This window comes from Phycodurus eques, chromosome 7 (genome assembly GCF_024500275.1).
Source record: "Phycodurus eques isolate BA_2022a chromosome 7, UOR_Pequ_1.1, whole genome shotgun sequence".
Lineage (NCBI taxonomy): Eukaryota > Metazoa > Chordata > Actinopteri > Syngnathiformes > Syngnathidae > Phycodurus > Phycodurus eques.
In genome coordinates this window covers 14627465-14642395 of record NC_084531.1, presented here as the reverse complement: position 1 = coordinate 14642395, position 14931 = coordinate 14627465, and the positions used below count along the sequence as shown (strand labels likewise).

At 41.6% G+C, this 14931-nt stretch overlaps 1 protein-coding gene across 1 annotated transcript; it reads right to left on the bottom strand.

The window, feature by feature from the left end:
- Nucleotides 1-5100: 5100 nt before the first annotated feature.
- Nucleotides 5101-9513, bottom strand: LOC133405101 (ras-related protein Rap-2b). The gene is made up of 2 exons (XM_061681757.1): nucleotides 8515-9513; nucleotides 5101-6575 (listed from the first exon to the last, which is right to left on the bottom strand). The coding sequence occupies exon 1, from the start codon at nucleotides 9111-9113 to the stop codon at nucleotides 8562-8564; it is 552 nt and encodes a 183-aa protein (XP_061537741.1). The 5' UTR covers nucleotides 9114-9513; the 3' UTR covers nucleotides 5101-6575; nucleotides 8515-8561.
- Between the last annotated feature and the right edge of the window lie 5418 nt (nucleotides 9514-14931).

Genomic DNA, 14931 nt, shown 5'->3' with positions numbered 1-14931 from the left:
TTTTCCATAAATTAGAATAAATTAAAATGTGTTATACAAGCTGCTGTGGTGTTGTGACAAGCTACAAATACTAATAGGATGTAAAAAATGCCATTAAGGTGTGACACACATTATAACCAAATGCAGACTACACACCAAAAAAAGTAATCGGGCCGAATTTAAAAAGAAATTAAAAAAAATAAAGTCCCCTCATGATCAAAGTCAGAAAAGGGCCGATTGTCAGACGTCACTAAAATATTATCCTGAGTGATTATTCTGCGGTGCGGGGTGTGCCAAGAATGAGTCTTCCTCCCTGATCTGGTTGCGCAGCGGTCAGTCGCAGGCAGGAATCGTAAATGTTAAACCTGTTTAATGTTTACTATCGCAAATTCTGATGCAAATGGTCGTCATGATTGTCTTTGGTAATATCGTTGTGTGTGTTCGTCATCTCCAGAATACCAAACACTTGTTGCTCATCGTATGTGGTGTCTCACATTTAAAAAATTGGTATGTGTGTACTCTTTTTTTCATGGTTAAAGTAATCGGAAATCACTGTTCACATTGCAGTACCTGATTCCGAACATTGCTGACCACGATGCGCACGCTAAATCAACTCATACTGTCACTTAAGATTTAACGCAGCTGCTGCACAGGCATTTTTTGGCTTAATTATCGGCTTTGAGTAACTTGATAAAGAGAAGCTAATACAGTTAAGAGGAATGCCAGAGTGCTACAGCGAAGAAGAAAAGAAAACCACAAGCTTGTACACAACAGAGCATCCGAAATAGCACTGACGTTTGGGGAGCAGCGGCAGCGTATAATTCACACCACCCACCCATGCGGGCTCTGACTCCAGCAGAAAACCCTAATTTATCATCAGGAGATCAATAAGCAGTTTTAACGCGAAGCTGACAGTATGTGTGGTCAAAGCGGCCGACGCCCTCGACATCACCACTATTGAGGCAGCGAGGTCACGAGGCCATATCCCTCCCACCACCACCCCCAGCAGCCATACCACATCCCAGCCCCCCTTAACCATGGCAACAACATCACGTGACCACCTCCCATGACATGTTTTTTTGGGGGAAAATAAAGAAAGACAATCTTCCTTGTGATACCCAAGTCCTGCAAATATAAGGTTAAAAGCAGGAAGTGAAACCCTCAAGCAGAGATGAAAAGAAAGAAGAGCTCGCCACATCATCTTTTTCCACCAAAGGGCAAATTCTTTCACGATGAGATGTTTAAGCCACAGCCACTGATTGAAATAGGAGATAAATAGAATACAAGACACAGGGGGGGGGTTAACGTTCACACTATCTGACTTATAACTGCTATAAACGCTCTTATCGAGCAACAGTTCAAAGCAGGGTTCAATTTCATCCACGTGCGGATACTAATGCCATGCAAACACAAGGCTCGCCTTAACTGCAACAGACTAAAAAATGACCCCATCCATCACAGGAAGAACTTTTTTACACATTCGTCAACCTTCTGTACCACTTAGCATTCATACTTTTAGTTGGTTTTCAGCAGTGATAGAAGATATACTGTAAAAACTGCATGATACCAATTTAGAACAAACATTACAGGGACTGTGTTTGAATTTTGCAACAACTGAACTAGTGACATTGCTCCAGGATTAAACTGTTGCCATTGTAAACACCTATAGTTAACTGCACGGATGACATTTTAAGTCTTAACTGTCATAGGAGTGTAAAAAAACAAGTTAACCACTGATATTATGACTTCAAAACCAAACACTACGCATGGGCAGAAACAAGTGTCAAAGAAAAAAGCCAAACATATGACAAAATATTCTAGTTAATCTACACAGTATGCTGACATTTTACGTCATCCAAGTGTTGCCAAAGAAAAAGCCACGTGTGAAACACATCCATTTTAACATTGTCATACAAGTATTAAAAAAAAAAAAAGTTAACAGATATTGTTACTTAAAATAAAATGTTTAGCCATTACTGACTCTAGTGAGGCATGCTGAGGTTTGGTGAAATATGCCAACAACTTGCACGATGTCATACATCTTTCTAAATAAGTGTCACGAAAAAAGACAAAGAAAAGGCGCTGTGAAACACATCCAGGGTTAATCCTTTGATCCTTTCTAGGCTGTCATCTTCAATGATATGGTGTAAAACGTGAAGACGATTCATGTCTCATGCATCTCACTTTTTAACATAGTCACAACAAATCAAGTGTTAACAGATTAACCACTGTAAATTGTAAACAACACAACAGTCTACATAAACTTTGACAAGTGACAACTTCTGGTGTGTCTGACTCTTGCTGAGGTTGCTCCTACTTTTGTATTGTTGCAACATGCCAACTAAAGTTTTGAGCAGGTTTAAAGGAATATTCCTCCCACCCCAAATTCTACAACTTGCAATGCATTCAAGTTCTGAGGTTCCACCATATTTTATATGTGGTGTATTGTCTTATATTAATGGTGTCCTCAACTGATGGATGAAGTGATAAGCTCCACGGTTACATGACGTCGGCCAAGTTAAAGACGCTCACGCTGGAGCTTCGTGGGTGGACTACCCTCTGACTCATGACCAACATACTGACACACAATCATACATACAGATGAAACCAGACGTTTACATAAACCATATAACAAGACACGCTTTTTGTTTTTGTCTGACATGAAATCAGACTAAACCTTTCCTGTTTTAGGTCAATTAGGATTTCCAGAATTATTTCTATTTTGCCAGAATGAGATGACAATTTTGCATTCTTCAAAGTCAGAATTTCACGTACATTTCATTAGTATTTGGTACTATAGCCTTTAAACTGTGTGACTTGGGTCAAAGGTTTTGGATATTCTTCCCCAAGCCTCTCACAATAATTGGCAGGAATTTTGGCCCATTCCTCCTGACGGAACTGGTATAGCTGAGCCAAGTTTGTAGGCCGCCTTGCTTGCACATGCCTTTTCAGGTCTGGCCTTTAATTTTCAATAGGACTGAGATATCTTTTTTGTTCTTCCACCACTTTGTAACTAGTTTGCCAGTATGCTTCAGGTCATTGTCCATTTGGAAGACCCGTTTTCAGCCAAGCTTTAACTTCCTGGCCTGGCTGATGTCTTGAGAATGTTTCCTCAGTATTTCCACATAATGTTCTTTCCTCATGATGCCATCTTGTGAAGTGTACCAGTGCCTCCTTTAGCAAAACACCACAACATGATGATCCTGCCACCCCCGTATTTCAAAGTTGGGATGGCGTTCTAAGGTTCGCAAGTTTTCCTCTTTTTCTTCCAAACATATTGATCCTCATTGTGGCCGAACAGTTCAACTTTAGTTTTGTCAACCACAGGACATGTCTCCAAAAATTAAGGTCTTTGTGCCTCTGTGCATTTTACACAGTGTAATCTGGCTTTTTTTGTTTGTTTCTTTTGGAGTAATTGCTTCTTCCTGGCAGAGTGGTCTTTCAACCCATGTCTGTACAGTACTCATTTCACTGTGGATAATGACACACTCTTACCAGCTTAAGCCAGCATCTTCACAAGGTCTTTTGCTTGGGTTGACTTAGACATTACGGACCAAAGCACTTTAATTTCTGCGACAAAGAACCCATCTCCTTCCTGAGCGGTAAGATGGCTAGACATTTCCATGGTGTTTATACTTGGCGTATAATTGTTTGAACAGATGAACGTGGCAAATTCGGGCATCAGGAAATTGCACCCAAGAATGAAGCACACTTGTGCAAGTGCACAATTCTCTTCATATTGAACTCTTTGTCATAATGTTACATAAAGAAGCAGTTTGTTTCAGGTGTTTCTTCAAATACATCCAGGGGTGTCTCTAATTAAGTCAAAATGTTGTCAATAAACCCATCAAAAGCTTCCAAAGACATGATCTTGGTTTTCCCAACTTGTTTTAAGACGGTAATGAAAAAATCATGCAAAAAATATATGATATTATTCTGGCATTTAGCAAACAGAAATCCATCCATCCATTTTCTGAACCGCTTATCCTCACTAGGGTCGCGGGTGTGCTAGCGCCTATCTCTGCTAACTTTGAATAAGAGGCAGAGTACACCCTGAATTGGTCACCAGCCAATCGTAGGGCACATATAAGCAAACATTGGCGCTCACATTCACACCTACGCACAATTTAGTCTTCAATTCACCGACAATGCATGTTTTTGGAAATCAGAGTACCCAGTGCCTGAGAAAACCCTCTCAGGCACAGGGAGAACCTGCCAACTCCTCAAAGCGAGGCTGGATTTGAACCCAGACCTCAGAACTGTGAGGCAGTGGTCCACCATGCCACCCGCAAATAGAAATAATTTTGGTAATCCTAATTGACCTAAAAACAGGAAAGGTTTAGTCTGATTTCATGTCGCAGTGAGGGTGAAAAAAAGTGTATTTCTATATAATGTAAACTTTTGATTCAACTGTGTACAGAATTTAATCTCTCTGTGTCAGTGTCAATCCAAACTGAGTGTTATTACGCGGCATTTTACAAACAGCTCTTGCATTAGATATTAAAAAGTCTGAAATGCAGACACGATGTGGCCAAAGGACTACAAGTGTCATGCGAACAGGACCACAAGCAAGAGCACGGCCCTTTTAAGGTGGCAATCAAACGGAAACTTCTGTTTTCATGCAGTGAAACGATTGAGAGCGAGATTAAACCGTTGGTAGCCTTATTTCCTGTTATGTTGCACAAATAACACATATACTCATCGTTTAACATGTTGGGGGAGGACGTATTTTAACTGAAATCAAAGCAGTGATGTGATTAAGGATTAGCAAACCCGCCTGGCTGCATTGGCTAAACTTGAAAGCAGAGCAACTACCTCTGAATTCAAACACTTCTGAAGTTGTACGATTTGGAATTTGACCCAAAAAATTTTGGGAAAAAAATGTATCCAAAATTTTGTAGTTGGAACCATCTGTCATGAGAGCTTATTTCAGTGAGTGCGAAGTTGCTTTTTTTGTAGACTAGGCATGACGTCAGTGTAACACAAAAGATCTAATTTTAGCAAGCATTAACTCATATTCACACACTTTTATTTGACTTTTTGGCAACATATGTTCAAAAAGATAGGCACAATGGCACAACGTCTCAGCAAGCCTCACGAGAACTATTCTGTTCAGAAGGATTAACTTTGCATGTTTTGCTTTTTATTAGGCACTTTATATTTTTTACACTTTCCCATAAGAAGGACCATTCTAAACTGTTAGGTAAGAAGGTGATTGTGCGGATAGTCACTTTTTAATAAAAGTACAAGATTTTTTTTAAATTCTAATATACAGGTAGTCCTCGGATTACGACGTAATTCAAATTGGTACACAAGTAGGAACGTGTCATAGCTAACCTGTGATAACTCAATGAAGTCATAATTACAAATTATTTTCATGCAACACAGTTTTATCTTTACAGTATGGCCTATGAAATGAAAAACAGCATGATGTTAACTCATACACCACCCAGTAAATTAGTATTTAATAGTCTCTCATAACCTGGAAATGTCGTACGTTGGGACCATCATAAACCGAGGACCACCTGTAGTGATTAACTTTTTAAACCTGTATGACAGTTAATAATACTGCTTAAAACATGTAGCCATTACGGCTAATAAAATTTTGATTGCGATAATTGGACCATGCTCATTTCTATTGTTTGAAAATGTTAACAAATTGGAGGTTAACAGTCATTTTGGACATGACGGTTAAAAATATAACAGAAATGAAGAAAAAAAGAGAACACAGCCTGGTATTTTTTGTTTTTAAAAAAATGCCATCTGTATTAAAAGTTTTTTTTTTTAAAAACAGACTACCCACAGTTAAAAGGCTGGTCTGAAATTCAATTTACAATCAGGATTAGATTTGTCAACACCATGTACAGCATCATCATTGTCACTTGCCCTACAAAATAAAACATTGATTGAAGAGGTCTGGAAGCGGTTCGGTGCCATTGTCGTAATGTTTCCAGTACCTGTGCGTTTCAAGACTGGTCGCAGCGCTAAACGCTGTGGAGGACCGGGGGGGAGGCAAATGAGAAAAGCACCATTCTTTGAACAGAACACCTGTGTTGCCACGCTGAGGTGTGTCGGCACTAAACGTGAACAGCTGTGTTGGGGAGGGAGGACAAAAAAGGCATTGGACACGAGGCGGTGGGCCTCATGTCAAGTTTGCTGTGATCTCCTTGCCACCCTGCCAAAAAAAAAAGTTGTTGCGCTATTCCACCACCAACTTGTTAGACTTTGGAACAAAAAAAAATAAAAAGAACCACTAGGTTTGTACCCGTCCAGGATTGAGTGCGGTTATGAACAAAATATACTTTCAGAGTCTCTCTTCCCAAATGTCATTTGAATGTTCTCCGTGTCGTTTCCATGAAGGAGGAATTAGAGTACCCGGGTGGCCTTGCACCGGTGGGATCAGACCTCAACTGTGGGCACGGACCATGCCACAAAGACTCTCCGACACAGCAGAATTCCTGAAGAGTGGATGGAGCCCTGCCCTCCACCTCAGTTGCTTCTCTCCTTTTCTTCCTCTTGTTCCCCTGCAGCATTCCTCTTCATTTTTCCTCTGAGGCAAGGCAGTGATGCCAAGAAGACACACTTGCTGCAACACACTGCCACAAACAACAAAAAGAATGGTCACCAATCAAGCCAGAACCACAAACCAGTCCGAGGATGCTGGCCAATGCAGGAAATCTGGGAGACTCTCTGAGAAAGAGAATAAACCTATGTCGTCTTATTTATGTAAAGAGAACCAACTGCTAAATTTTTTTTTTAAAGCTAATCAAGGACCAAGTCGTCTCTCTTATTCTGCAAACGAGTAAAACACTTCCTCAATCCTATCAGCAAGAAAAACTAACAAAGGGGTGACACAGTCCGGAAGGACCAGGTTTCAGGACTACAAGGTCAGAGGTTCATAACTAACTGGACCAAGACGTAAGGAGGTCAGGAGGAGGTCGTCCTGCCAATATACCACTGAACAAGGCATTGGACTCCTAAAAGTTACCTCACACACTGTGTAGAAACCTTGATTCGTACACTTGAAAGTGATGGTCCCTGGCTTCCATGTATATGAGGTCCTCTGTATACGACTGAGTATGGATGCTAGTCCTACATTGTTGACGTAACCCAAATTTGTACGCAAGTTGAAGTAAAGTCAGAACTCCAGGAAATATTTGTATAAAAAACACTTCTAGGCCATAAACATGAAACAAATGAAAAACACTAAGTACAATGGTAGCTCAGCGCGACGACGTATTGTTATACTGCTGATCAACCTGGTTCATTGCACCTCATTTGTAACCTCGAAACCGCATATGCCGGGAAAGTCGAATCAAGGACCCCCTGTATTGCACAAATTAGGGATGGAAATATTAATTAAATTGATTGTACGAATTTGGGCAATAGTGTGGAATTGATTAATTCTCCATTAGTTTGCCGTCTAAAGACAGACAACCTGACATTAGCTAAGAGTAATGGGCAGCATTAAAACAGAAGTTTAGAACATCCATCCATCCATCCCTTTTCCGAACTGCTTATCCTCATGAGGGTCACGGGCGAGCTGAAGCCTATCCCAGCTATCTTCGGGTGAGAGGCTTGGTACACCCTGAACTGGTCGCCAGCCAATCGCAGGGCACATATAAACAAAAAACTAATCACACTCACATTCACACCTATGGCTAATTTAGAGTCCTCAATTAACCTATCATGCATGTTTTGGGGATCTAGGTGGAAACCGGACTACCCAGAGAAAATGGGTAGAACATGCAAACTCCACACAGGAGACGCTGTGTGGAGTTATGAGGCACAGGTGCTAACCAGTCATCTACCGTGTCGCCCAGTTTGGAACATACAAAGAGAAATTCTATTTACAAAACATTCAATTTCATTGATTTTTTTTTTTTTTTTTTTTTTAAAGTCAACAGTGAGGTCAGTGTGTATAGCCCTTTAAGTGGTGCTTCTATGAGCAATTTCCTTAGTTTTGATTTCCTATTGTGGCATAGTGTTTGTCTATTTTTCATCGGGGAAGTTATGATTGAGCCTCTTTTGAACTCTGCCTAGCAACAAGTGGCCACGTGACTGGGGAAAAAAGCCATTCTATGCAACTAGATAGCTCCATTTTGTAAAGTTTTATCATCATAGCGCTTTTGTTGACAATGTGTATCATAACATTGACATTGAAAGACAAAATGATATTTAAAAAAAAAAAAGGCCCAATAGACAGTTATAGTGAGAGACATTTTTAAAGATCCACTAATAAGAGAAGGGAATTGTAGAAAATACCATAGTCGTCTTGTCATGTTAACACGAGTGATCACAAACCATTGGGTCTGCATGTGTAAACGGAACCCCACCAAGAATGTAGTGGTTTTTCTGCCTTGGCCCCCGCCCCACCCTTCCACAAAGTTTGTATTCATTTGTAAAGTCGTTTTAACGCAATGTGGCTATCAACTGAACAAACGGCGATAAATGAGAAGCTTCGACGACACACAACCCAGACTGACGTAACGACGCGAGTTTAAAAGTAAAGGCGTAGTAGCCAACTCGACTTACCATTGCAAAACAAAAACAAACAAGCGATCAATGAGCCGAAGTTTCCTTTACAGGATGACACAAGACGAACAACACTGGTCGTCGCCATTCGGGGTGGACGCATAGTTCATCTGGCGGACTATCTCGGCGAACAGCTCGTCCACAGAGGTCTTGTTCTTAGCCGAGGTCTCCATGAAGGGACAGTTCCAGTCGTCCGCCAGCGCCTTGCCCTCGCCTGACGACACCTCCCGTTCCCCTTCCAGGTCCACTTTGTTGCCCACCAGGATCATGGGCACCCTCTCGTACCGTTTCACTCGAATGATCTGATCCCGCATGGGCTTGATGTCCTGGAAGCTCTGCTGGTTGACCAGGCTGTAGACCAGGATGAAGCCCTGGCCGTTTTTGATGTACAAGTCTCGCATAGAGGCGAACTGCTCGGTGCCGGCCGTGTCCAGGATCTCCAGCACGGACGGCGAGGAGTCCACCTCGATCTCCTTCCGATAGAAATCCTCTATCGTGGGGTCGTACTTCTCGATGAAGGACCCCGTCACGAACTGCACGGTCAGGGCGGATTTGCCGACGCCTCCGGAGCCGAGGACCACCACTTTGTACTCCCTCATGGTTCCCCGAGAGAGCAGCCTCGCTTCCTCGCCGCCAGCAGTTGACTTTCGGGGACTGGGGGCTCTCCGGTCGCTGGCTTGCGGGGCGTGGCCGCCTAAACTAGCGCCGTTCGGGGTGTGTGGCGGCTGGGGTAAACACGGTTATTCCCGAGCCACACTCAGCGCTTGTGTTGAGACATGTCAGTCGGCGCAACACAACCCGGTCGCTTCTTGTTCGAGCTCCCCTCTCTCCTTCAGTGTTCGCTCAAGTAGGCGCACAGCGCTCGTTTCCCCCTCACTTTGATACAGTTGGGTAAACGCGACACACCGACCGCTTCCCGTTACGACCTTTCAAAATAAAAGTAGCATCACTAAAACCTAATTGGCCACCATTTACCGTTGAGTATAACATTACGACTTCTGGCTACGTGCTTGATAACACTAGATAGCTTTACCCGCGGCGCGGGTCTTCCTGCCCACGCAAGCGTGCGTCTGACGTCACTCAAAGCGAGCACTTGCCGCGGTTTAAAGGTACAGCACAAGCTAACCTCACGAGACCTGCTGCTGCCCCACCTAGAGTTTCGACATGATGGCTGATCCCCATGCTTACTAATTCTTGACTCACTCACAGCATTCTTTAGTCCTGCGTGCTGTGATGTGATGTACTTTACAAACGCGTGAGACTCGAAACAAATGCAATGAGATGTAGAAAGCGACTCTCGGTGACTGCTCGAGCACAGGAAGTGACCGTCGTCACCCTTGTGACTTGAAATTTCTCACAAAAGTCTATTTTAATACGCTGACAAAAAAAAGTCAAGTGGATCATAGAATTTTGCCAGATGAAATGCTGTTATTAGGTCCCAAACATTTTGATAGGCCAACAAGTAGAGATTACTTGAAATTTCTCACATAAATCTAGTTTAATACCCTCCACAAAAACGTTCTCTGGATTTTAGAATTTTGCCTTATGGAACCACTGTTATCATGCTCTAGACTTCCTAAGTTTGATAGGCCGAGCACCTCACCCAATAGGTCCACTTAACTTGAAATTATCACACAAGTCCACAGTCACGTGCATAGACATTCTCAGGGGCAGGTGCTCAAGCCAAAAAAAAGGGCACCCATCGCCAATAATTGATGGGAGGACATTTATTTGGTCCGCGTGGGGGAGCACATTTTATTGCTTGAAAAATTTGTGCGATTTGCATGTGCAGCACTATGGTGGAGAATGAATGTCCCATATTGCTATGCATGCACCAAATGCTAGGCTAAGTTTGAAAGCAGTCAGTTCACTGATGATCTGATGCGTGCAGAGGTGTGTAGAGTAGCCAAATATTCTACACAAGAGTACTGTTACTTTAGAATAATATGACTCAAGTAAAAGTAAAAAGCAGTCCTACAAATATTTCCTTGAGTGGGAGTAAGAAAGTACTCTGTGAAAAAATTACTCAAGTACTGAGTAACTAGTGAGTAACTTCTGATTTTAGGCTGCAGTGGATATAAAAACTATACACACCTCTGTTCAAATGCCAGGGTTTTGTGTTGTAAAATAATTTTGACTAAAATAAATCATTTAGAAACTTTTTCTACCATTCTATCATTCAGAAGTAACAAATCACATTCGAACAAGTTCAACGGGAGTCCACACACACCTGCCACCATTTAAATTTTTAAGTGAAAAAAAACAACACATGCATAGGATAGGGCCTTACAGAAACATTATTTGCTTTATCAACAAAAATGACTGAATGAATAAGCTGTTTGCTGACTAGACTTATTGATCGTGTCTGTGCGTGTCTGTGTGACAGAGAGAAAGAGAGAGAGAGAGAGAGAAAGAGAGAACAGAACGTACCCCAGAAGATGCATGTTTCACAGTTACTTCTGACCCAAAAAAAAGAGCTAATGTTGCCTTACCCACGGCCAAAACAACAACAAAAAAACATCTGCAACTTACCGCAAGGTGGTTTCTCAAGTTAGAATTGGGCTGGAATATCCCAAGGCAGTGACAAAATTACCCTACATGTTAAAGCTGTTGTGTTTCATAGTCTGTGATGTAAACACGAGTGGTGTGCGGCTGTCACGACTCACTTTGATTGGCCCGGGAAGCCGAGCAGAAGACTTTGTATCCGGACATGTGACTTTCTTGTGTGGTTTTATTGGTGAAGTTGAATCAAACATCACTGTCGTAATCACAGTGGATTGGAGCAACGGTGCCCGATGCGGAAGTAGAAAACGAAAGTCTAAAAGTAGATCACGCACGCAATTATTGATAAATAAAGGTAGCGAGCGGCATGTAGATTGTAACAGAGTAAAAGTACAGTTTCTTCTTAACATGAATACTTGAGTAAAAGTAAAAAGTAGGTTTAAGTAAAACTAATCTCGCAAGTACAAAAAAAGTCAAAAATATACTTGAGTAAATGTAACGGAGTAAATGTATGTAAATGTTACTACCCACCTCTGGATGCGTGTATACGCGACTTTGACAGGAAGTGATGTGACTATATGCCGATATATTTTTATTTTTGTTTCCATTCTCTTTTAAATTTAGCTCACTGTCAGACACTGAAATAAATCGATTTATACTTTAAATTATATACAAACATTGGCACGAAACTGTTACCAATATCAATATAGCTTATCAGACTGGCATGTAGCTCAACTTAAGCTCTAACTTTTTTTTTTTTATTAATCATTCTTTTGTATGCTGCTCTACATCATACACTATATAGAGCAATATAGTTTACATAACTACTTGTAAATGTAAATCTCAAATTTTTTAATGTAAATTATTGGTCCAGTAACCACATAATATTTTCAGTGGTGCAACAATATATTGTGGTTAAATGACAAACATTCTTTCTTGCCTGGCTGTGCCTCTGCGGTCTGAGTCCCAGGAACTAGGCGCATAAGAGCCAAAAGGAGAGTGGGGTGAGCGGCAATGCAAGAGCATATTGCCCCGCAGATCAGCAAGGGACACAAGTCTCTCAAGGACTCAATTAAATGCCCATCAGATATATATATATATATATATATATATATATATATATAAAAAGCCCCTCACCAAAAAACATCTGGAAATTTCTCACAAGTCTCACAACAAATTAATATGCTTGACAAAAATGTCCTCTAGATTCTCGACTTTCACCTTCTGGAACCACTGTTATTATACCCTAAACTGACAAAAGCTTGGTCAAGGTCAAGTACTTCACCCAACAAGTAAGACTGACTTGAATTTTCTTCCACAAGCCCAGCTGACTATGCTCAACAAAAATTTGCTTTGGACCATAGAACCTTTCCGCTGGCGTTATTAAGCCCCAAACTTACAGTTAAGTATAGGCCAAACAACTTCACCCAACAAGTCAACTGATTTAAATATTAACACAAATCCAGATTAATATTCATTAATTCATCTATCTTCCGTTCCGCTTATCCTCACTGGAGCCCATCCCAGCTATCGTTTGGGCAAGAGGCGGGTTACACCCTGAACTGTCCGCCAGCCAATCACAGGGCACACATAAACAAACAAGCATTTGCACTCACATTCACACCTGCGATCAATTTAGAGTCGCCAATTAACCTACTATGCATGTTTCTGGGATGTGGGAGGAAACAGGAGTACCCGGAGAAAACCCACGCAGGCACGGGGAGAACATGCAAACTCCACACAGGCGAGGCCGGATTTGTACCCGGGTCCTCAGAACTGTGAGGCGGACGTTCCGCCTCCAGGTTAATATGCTCTACAAAAAGTTATTTGGAACATAGAAGTCTGCGAAATACAGACACTGTTTCTAGGCCTAAAACGTTTGACAGGCAAAGCCCCTCATCCAACATAACATGTCCGATTGGTTTGAAATTTCCCACACAAGTCAGGCTTGCACCATAATATTTTGCCAGATGCTGGCACCATTAATAGATGCCTAACCTAGTCTGGCTGACTTGAAATTTCTCACAAAAGTCCATTTTAATACACTCTACAAAAAAGTCATTTAGACCACCATCTTTTAAATGTTATTATTTTTTTAGATAAAGCCAGTGTTTCTAGGCCCCAAACATTTGATAGCCAACGTCCATCATTCAACAAATCTGAAAGACTTTTCACACAAATCCAGCTCAATACACTCCACAAAAAGGATTTTGGTCTGTAGAATTTGCCTGATAGAACCACTGATATTATGTCCCAAACATTTTCTAGGCCAAGCCTCTCATTCAACAAGTCCACAATCGACTTGAAATTTCTCTCACGTCTACGTTAATAAGCTCTACAAGAAAGTCCTTTGGATCACAGAATTCTTTCAATTGTTTCTAAGGCTTAAACCTCTGATAGCCTTATTCCCTCTTTCACCAAAACTGACAGACTGGAAATTTCTCACAGAAGTCTAGCTCAGTATACTCTACCAAAAAGCCTCAGCCAATTGGACAATAGAATTTCAGGCCTCAAACTTTTGATAGTCCAAGCCTCTCACGCAGGCCTCTCTCTCTGGTTGACTCACACACGTGCACAAAAACTCCCTTTTAACCACACGATCAAGTGACAGTCATCAACCTTGTGACCGCAGTGTGTGACACATAGCAAGCTCTGTTCTCGCCGTCTAAAAACCCTTGGGCGTAAATGATGCAACACGCACATTTCATCTTCATTTTTCCCGCTCTCAGACTTGTGCTATGCGTGCTGTAAGATCAATTTCTGGACGGAATGCTGCACGGACGTTTTTTCGCAATCGATTGTTACGCGTTGAATCACATGTTCGCGTTAGGTAAAGTTGGTTGCGAAACGGCCTCACGTGTTCCCAATCAATGGTGATTTAACGCCCAGCTCTCGTGACTGCATCACCTCCGGTGATGGCCACCAGATCAATAGTGTTTTAATTTGTCCACAAATCAACAGCAGAGTGCTCACACACAGACACATGCACACTCATCAGCCTGAATCATGAGTGTGAGTCACCAAGGCTCCAAGGTGTTTCGCGCACATTTCCATCTGACTCCCACTCACAATCCATGCACGGACGGGTGGGTCATACATGTGGATTGGCTCGAGGCTAATGAGACCTCCGTGATGTGGATTGGTCACCATTGGGTGGCTCTGTCAGGTGGAGGTGATGCTTACTTTCACGCCACCCCGATAATTAGATAGACTTGTCCTCCTAATCAGGCCATGTGGTGCTAACACCGCCATGCCGAATATTTAACAACGCGACAAGATGAAAGAGTGTAATAGCTACAGTATTTGTGGCTTTTCACACACTTGTCGGGGCGTCTTCTGCTCACTTAAAATTGCAAATACATAGCAAGTAAAATACTTTATGGTATTAGATATTATGAATACAATATTTTGTTATATTGACTTGAAATGTCTCATACAAAAGATGCACAAAAGTAATTTGGACCACAGAATTTCACCAGATAGATATTATACTGCAAATTTACAAGGTTTTGTATGCCAAGGCGCTCACCAAACAAGTCAAATTGACCTGGAATTTCTCACACAAGTCCAGCTTAATAAGCATTACAAAAAAAGTCCATTGGACTGTAGAATCTTTCCAGATGGGGGGCTGAGTTTTAATGCCCCAAACTTCCAAAGAAGTTTAATGGGTCAAGTCCCGCACTCAAAGAGTCTGAATTTCTTGCACAAATACATCTTAATAATTCTTACACAATGGCGCCTCGGGTTGAGAATTTAATTTGACTCCGTTCTCAAACCAAAATGTTTGCAAACTTAGGTATTGTTTCCCACTTAAATGAATGAAAATGCAATTAATCTGTTTCAGCTGGAGAACAACATTATGGTTTTTGTATCGTTTTTGTGGTTAAAAATAAATACCGTGTAATATAGGGATAG

What these genes read in the sequence shown, in the direction of transcription:
- LOC133405101 (XM_061681757.1), bottom strand. Translation starts at nt 9,113, where the DNA reads ATGAGGGAGTACAAAGTGGTGGTCCTCGGCTCCGGAGGCGTCGGCAAA.